Source organism: Monopterus albus, unplaced genomic scaffold (genome assembly GCF_001952655.1).
Source record: "Monopterus albus unplaced genomic scaffold, M_albus_1.0 scaffold60.1, whole genome shotgun sequence".
NCBI classification, from domain to species: Eukaryota; Metazoa; Chordata; class Actinopteri; order Synbranchiformes; family Synbranchidae; genus Monopterus; species Monopterus albus.
Window position 1 is genome coordinate 2,793,548 of NW_018127940.1, and position 7,368 is coordinate 2,800,915.

Genomic DNA, 7,368 nt, shown 5'->3' on the forward strand with positions numbered 1-7,368 from the left:
CGCCTGGTTTCCGTGGACAGGCTGGTCAGCCAGGTTACCCTGGTCAGCCTGGACAGCCTGGTCAGCCAGGTTACCCTGGTCAGCCTGGACAGCCTGGTCAGCCTGGCCAAACTATGCCTGGTTTTGGAGGACCGCCAGCACCTGCGCCAGGGTACCCATCAGGCCCTTCACCTAATCCGTCCATGCCATCCTATGGAGGAGCCATGCCAGTAGCTCCACCTGTCAATGTAAGAAACAATGAAAATACATTTTTGATCATATAGATCATATTACTCTCTCATCTGCTGATGTGTTTATACATTTACAGCGTCATGTCAAAAACAAAATGAACTACTTGTTAGAATAACACTGTGACATTGTGGAAATGACTGTGTTGGTATTTCAGAGAGGATTCAGGGGAACGATTCAAGACTTTCCTGGAGCTGACCCACTCAAAGATGTTGAGGTTCTGAGGAAGGCCATGAAGGGCTTTGGTGAGTGCTGTAGGCAGGCCTTGCTATTTGTTCATTTTTATCTAATTTGGGGCTGCAACATCTTCCAGATGCACATGATGCAATTGATATTTGCCATTTGGGGAGTTGTGTTCTAACTTTTTATTCTTTTGGGTTGCCTGTTCTTAATTATTTAGTTGATTAATTGGTTGTAGGGGTCAAGTGTTTAGTTTATTTGTCATTTTAAACATCTTTTTCAGGATAATTGGGCATTTCTGATCACTGGGAAATTATAGTAATCTATAGCAGCTGGACAACAGTACTGGAAAAACAGATCTGGCAGATATTTGTCATTTTTAAGTGCAAATGTTTAAAATGATCTCACTATGAGTTGACATCATGGTCTTATCTGTACAGGAACTGATGAGCAAGCCATTATCAACTTACTGGGGAGTCGCTCTGTGAAACAGCGTGTGCCTTTGCTCCGGGCTTACAAAACATCTTATGGAAAGGTAACAGTCCTGTTCATGCTTATTGTTAACTTTATATACATGTTGGTGTGATAACTGATTTTCTGTTTCTTTTTAAAAACTTTTCCTCAACAAACACCATCAACTAAAAATAGAATCATATGTAGCACCGTGTGCATTACCTTGCAGTTCATAATAGTGACAAGCAGACAACAGCTGCTGGTGCTGTCAGTGAAATGTAGAGGGGATTGAATGTCACCAGAGCTCATTATAGCTATGCTACAGAGCTTCTTGCAGTATGTTTTTTTTTTCTCAGCTGCAGTTAATGATGGTTTTGAGTTATTCCAAGCATGTTTCCATTTTCAGGATCTGATTAAGGATCTGCATTCAGAACTGTCTGGAGACTTTAGGAAGCTGGTCATGGCCATGATGAAGAGCCCAACTGAGTTGGATGCCTCTGAGCTCCACTCTGCCATAAAGGTAAATGTTAAGAAAATTGTGCTAAAATGCATTATAAAATATATTTTTTAAATATTACATTAGTTAGAAGTTTGAATGAAGATCCACTAAACAAAAATATATGGCAAGAATTTTGACTGCTGCAAGGCCAGATGATGAGGGTGTCAGAGATCATTGTTCTGTTTTCTTAACAGGGTGCTGGAACTGATGAAGCCTGTCTGATAGAGATCCTGTCTTCTCGCACCAATGCAGAAATCAGAGAGATAACCCGCGTTTACAAACAAGGTGATATGCCTCAGGGTGGTTAATACGCCGCTTTCCTCAACAGTTCTGTCATATGTATCTCACAGTATCACAAAGCTGTGTGGAAAGGGATGTATTACATTAGTGGATAAGCTCAGCCTATCTAGATCTGTGCACCACCATAACATTTTTAAATGTAAATCTTATGGCTGGGGATTTGGAATATGACTAGAGTAGTGATAATAAGAAATCAAAGTCAAGGTTTCATAGCTGCAAATACATCAACGCATTATACAGTTTTAATGATTCTTTAGTTTTATGGTTTAATTAATTGCTCAGTGTTATTTGCCACATTATTTTCTATGCTTATGAAATCATTCACTGTATCCTAGATTTTCTTGCAAGTAAGTCAGGTTGTGCCCACTCAACCCACAGTATATTCCTAATTTTAAATTAAATGTTTGTGGGTTTTTTTATTTTTGTACTTTACCTACAGTATATTCCCGAAAACATGCTAGTGTCTTGGTCTTTGTTTCAGTAAAGGATTTCTTTACCATTACATTTTTATATCATTTCAGAATATAAGAAGTCACTGGAGGATGCCATTATTGGAGATACCTCAGGCCACTTCCGCCGGCTCCTAGTTTCTCTATCCCAGGTACAGATATGATACAGATTATTAACCTGTATAACTGATGTGTCTTAGGAAATACTTTCAATGTTTTTCACTGTACTTTAAAGGGCAGTCGTGATGAACGAGAAAATGTTGACATCACTCTTGCTAAACAAGATGCTCAGGTAAAGTTTGACTTATTGTCATGAATAATTAATGTTTGATGATTTATCTGCAGCATGGTAGTTTTATATTGTTAATTGCTTATTAATTGCAAAAACATGTCGATTTGTGCTTCGTGCTGTTCTCGTTATAGACCCTGTATGCTGCTGGAGAGAACAAGCTGGGAACAGATGAGTCGAAATTCAATGCTATTTTGTGCGCCAGGAGCAAACCCCACCTCAGAGCAGGTATTCCTTATGAAGACATGTTTGCAATCTAAGTATGAAGGTCAGCATTTAAGATGTATCAAAAGCTAAATGAGAATCAAGTCACAAATGTGAGTTCAGTGCTTATTAGGTATATTACTGATTGTGTGTGTGTGTGTGTGTGTGTGTGTGTGTGTGTGTGGATGCATGTAGTGTTTCACGAGTACCAGCAGATGTGTGGCAGGGATATTGAGAAGAGCATCTGCAGGGAGATGTCTGGAGACCTTGAGAGTGGGATGGTGGCAGTGGGTAAGAATACACACGCATACATTTTCTCTGGTTAAGTCTTAGGAGGGCCACATGCATGTATTTAGAGAGGCAGAATTTGCTGCAAATAGTTGGTTGCCCTTTAAGTTGTCTGCAGAACATGTCTCATTTAACCGTTAAACATTTTGAGGTACTGAGCTACGGTTTCTACTAAATGCATAATCTTTTGTTTTTCTTTTATTGCCAACATTTCACAGGGTTATGGTACAGTACCATGTTTTTAGATATCTTTTATTTGAATCTTTCCTTTGGTTTTGCATGCACAGTCTCTATGTTTTAATAGTAAGGTGGTGTGCACTGCAGTGTTGAAGGTGACAGAAGTTTGACATTGTTTTTGACACAATTTCATTTGCCTCTCCTGGACAGTTTCTTTTAGTTTTTTCAAAATATAACTTAATTTGAAGCTGAAATAATCAATATTTGGCTAGTAGAAGGCAGGAAAAGGAAACAACCTGGCAAACACAGCCTTGATTTAGTATCACCTTTATTGTGGCTGACACATAAGCCAACAGTTGCTTGCATATCTAGCAGACACATAGCAACATCATCACCACATGGAGTTCATGCAGTGTGCTCCTGTACCTGATGAACGATGACTCCTTTAACTCTTATTTGGTCTCCACCAAAATATCTGGCTCTTTAGCTGCTAGATGTTAGCTGATAGGTCTCGATGCCAGTTGGTGCTAGGCAGGTAGTATACAGTTGCTTTTGAGCGTGTTTGCTAAACAGCTGCCACCTCCTGATGCCATTGGGCTTCTGCTGTTGATAAAAGTAGACACGCTCAACCACACTGGTAAATATTGGCCTCAAACAGGCTGAAAAATTTAATACAGTTAGATATTATCCTCTGTAGGTTTCTTATTAAGCATGACACTCCTTCAGAATGCTCATAGACATTTTATTAAATTAAAAAATATTGATTAATGCAGCTTTATGTTTGCATGCTGTTGGTGTTATATTCTTTGATGTATACTGTACTTAATGTTTGTTTTAAAAAAAGTCTTCATTGTCATTTTGCAGTGTCAAATATTGCTGATCTCTTTACACTAGAGTAATTTAGTGATTTTTATTTATGTAAAAATGAAAGTGACAGTATTAATGAATTGTGCTTGTGTGGGCAATATATGAGTGTTTTCTGTTTTTCAGTGAAGTGCATTAAGAACACACCTGCCTACTTTGCTGAGAGGCTTAACAAGGCCATGAAGGTGAGACTTGTTTGGAGAGTAGTCATCTATAACTTACTAAATATGTGTAGCACAGTATTGAATTTTTGTGTCACCTTCATTGTGTGCATGTGTTTGCTTTGTGTACACATGTATTCAGGGAGCTGGGACTAAAGACACAACCTTGATTCGAATTATGGTCTCCCGTTCTGAAGTTGACATGCTGGATATCCGTCAGGAGTATGTTAAAAACTATGGGAAGTCACTGTACACAGACATCTCTGTAAGTATCTTCATCACACAGACTACTTTATTTAATAGGAATCAAATGACCCCACAGTTGTGTGGATGATTAAAACACAAGCAGACCTGATATGACATTGTCTGAATTATTTACTGGTGCATTTGTTCCATTGACAGGGAGACACATCAGGAGACTACAAGAAGCTCCTACTGAAGCTTTGTGGGGGCAGTGACTAAAAAGGAGAACATCTACTATATTATAAAAACTTATAACAATATCATATCTGCTTTATTTTTATGCATTATGCACAAACTGCAAGTTAGCATGCCATGCCAATGCTTTCAATGCAATATTTACCTGGTTGTAAAAACCTTATACACATTGCTACTTAGTTTTGTTTTTTTTTAATGTATGCAATATGGACAAAAGGGCTTTATATTTCATCACTTGTGGTGTCTTTGCTGGATATTTTGAGTTGACTATATGTGGCCAAACAATAGATTTGTAAGAGATTATATTTACAATTTAAGATCTATATATTTTTAAGATAGTTTATTTTCATTGTGCCGATATGATATCTAATATCTGGCATGTTTATTAGTTGTCAAATGCTCAAGAATGCTGAATAATGTATAAGACATACAATAATACAACAGCAAAGTACCAAAGTTAATGTTTGCAGTTCTATAATCTCTTCTATATTTTGTCTACACTTTACTATTTTTAGTTATCATAATTGCACTGTATTTGCATCACATGCTTTTATGTGTATCGTATATCTGTCACTATAGCATGTAAATTCTGTCACTTTTCATAAACTGTTGGTCATTTTATCTTTACGAATCTAAAGGAAAATAAACATTGGAAGTATTTGTGAGTCGGTACACGCAGAATACACATTGTTTGAGAAATAATGTCTGTGAAATACCTTCACTGACTCACAAACATGTGAGTCCCTAAGTGTTATACAAATGGTTATCATAAGATGGTATTCTCACCAATTATATTTCCCAACAGTGTCAGGGCTCTTTGATTGTTAATATTGGGCAGTGAAGTGTTTTTCAATCTCCCAACAGCTACACCCAAGATTCAAGATTTTTATTTGCCATTTATGCACAAACAGACAGTCTAGGCATATAGGAAATCTTGTGCAGGGCTCTCCTGAAGTCAAGTAAAGAGTTTAAAGCCAAAAGAACAAACACCTAGTCGCACCCAAGAATACAAAATAGTTGGTAAAATTGTGGATACAGAAATAAGATAGCTGGTAAAATGGGGAGTTTCAAGTATTGCACATAGTGTAATTGTATATGGTCTTCTAAGTAGGGTAATGAGGGGTTATTGCACAAGTTTTTCACATTTTATATTTGCCATCAGTCTTACTGCAGCAGGGAAAATGCTGTTGTAAAACCTTGTTCTGTGTGTGATGATGCTGTCCACTCTGCTGTGCCTGAGGTTGTGGGTGCAGTTTTTTGTGTGTGAGCAGAGTGTGAGCTGGGTGGAATGGGTTTCTGATTATGTTCTCTGCTCTTTTGCGACAGTGCTGGTGTGTATATTGTGTCTATAGCAGGCAGTCCAATCCCAATGATCCCCTCTGCAGTCGTTATGACCCTTTGAAGAACCTTCCTCTCTCCTGTGTGGTGTTACCATACCAGACTGTGATGCCAGTGGTGAGGACTCAAAGTGTGAATTTCAGCAAGCAGTCCTCACAAGAAATATTATATGATGGCAGATCAATTGTCATGGTCAGAATTCATTTAAAATTGTTACAGGCCACTTAACAAACTAGTTGTTTGATTCTCCTACTCTGTGTACAATCAATGCCAAAAGCTCAAAATGCTCCCACACAAGCGACCTTGTTCACTTTCTTGATCCCTCAATAATCCAAATCAACCTCTATAAATCTAAAATACGTTTGTTTCTCTCCTACACAAAACCCCACAGAATCTGGCCATTATGTGGCTTATACAGGTAACAGGAATTACTGAGGATCAGCCCAAATTCTTATTTGTTCATTCAGGTAGTGTAAGAGTCAAGTGAATAAGTTGTTCTATCTGCCCCTAGCAGCAAACTGCCAAACTTTGAAACTTTTATGAACCAATGTGACACCGTTATGTGACTTGGCCACTTTGATGTGCCCCACGAAGTAGTACTACAAAACAACTGGTTCGAAACGTGTCCATATGCCAGTAAACGAGTCCAACCATCACCACTCTGCACCATATTAACTATTGTTGGCTTCACTTAAAATGCTGTGGAGCGCACCTGACCACTGAGGCGTGGGTGTGCGCTTAGCTGGCTACGGTACAGTGCGGGTTAACTGCAATACGATCAATAACTCTGTGAAGTGTGGAGGAGGGAGCCCGGTGGAATTGATGGCATCCATAAAGCTGCCTTAGCTGTATTAAACAAGTCTACGTGTCTGTTAGTGCTGTCAGAGACCTGGGGGACCCTTGGGTAACAGCCATGCTGGAAGAATCATTGTTGATCATGTCATGTTAAAATGAACTAGATGTGGCAAAGACGTTAGGACTTTAGATGGATGTTTAGATTACAAAAAAACTAGAATTTTAATGAGGATTAGATGTGATTAAGCAGTTTTCAGAAAATGTAGACATAATTAGACAAATTTTATAAGGTAATTTTAAAAGTGTTTCATCTTGTCTCTGCCAATATTGTAGTTTTGATATAATATTATCATAAACCTCCATTTGTTACACGTATTCAGCTGAAGTGTAAATCCCTCTTAATTATAGAGCATGAATTGCCTAATTTAATGTTTATTATAACTGATCTAATCATTTGGGAATCTTCGCACAGTTCCTTGAGATCTGAGATATTGTGGAAAATGTATTGCTTTACATTAAAACTGTCTTAGTATGATGACGTAGGATGCCAACAGACATTCTGTTGTCACTTGGGATCACTGATATCCATTTGCAACCTGCAAGTTAATGCAGAATTAATGCACTAAATAAACGTGTGTCAAAAGCGAGAAGATAGTAAAGTAATTGTTTTGCCACCTTTAGCACAGACAGCTTTTCCTTATCTGT

The 7,368-nt window shown here is 38.1% G+C and overlaps 1 protein-coding gene across 8 annotated transcripts in view; it reads left to right on the forward strand.

The window, feature by feature from the left end:
• anxa11a (annexin A11a) overlaps positions 1–5,192 on the forward strand; it is a 10,407-nt gene extending 5,215 nt beyond the window's left edge. For 7 of the 8 annotated variants that reach the window (XM_020603058.1, XM_020603056.1, XM_020603055.1 and 4 more), the window contains exons 6-17: positions 21–227; positions 386–473; positions 849–943; positions 1,268–1,381; positions 1,555–1,645; positions 2,182–2,261; positions 2,345–2,401; positions 2,533–2,626; positions 2,798–2,893; positions 4,058–4,116; positions 4,235–4,357; positions 4,495–5,192. In XM_020603058.1, coding sequence (XP_020458714.1) covers positions 21–227; positions 386–473; positions 849–943; positions 1,268–1,381; positions 1,555–1,645; positions 2,182–2,261; positions 2,345–2,401; positions 2,533–2,626; positions 2,798–2,893; positions 4,058–4,116; positions 4,235–4,357; positions 4,495–4,554 — 1,164 coding nt within the window. In that variant the 3' untranslated portion in view covers positions 4,555–5,192. The remainder of the gene's footprint in view (positions 1–20; positions 228–385; positions 474–848; positions 944–1,267; positions 1,382–1,554; positions 1,646–2,181; positions 2,262–2,344; positions 2,402–2,532; positions 2,627–2,797; positions 2,894–4,057; positions 4,117–4,234; positions 4,358–4,494) is intronic. The other variant, XM_020603061.1, reaches the window with a different exon arrangement.
• Positions 5,193–7,368: the final 2,176 nt, after the last annotated feature.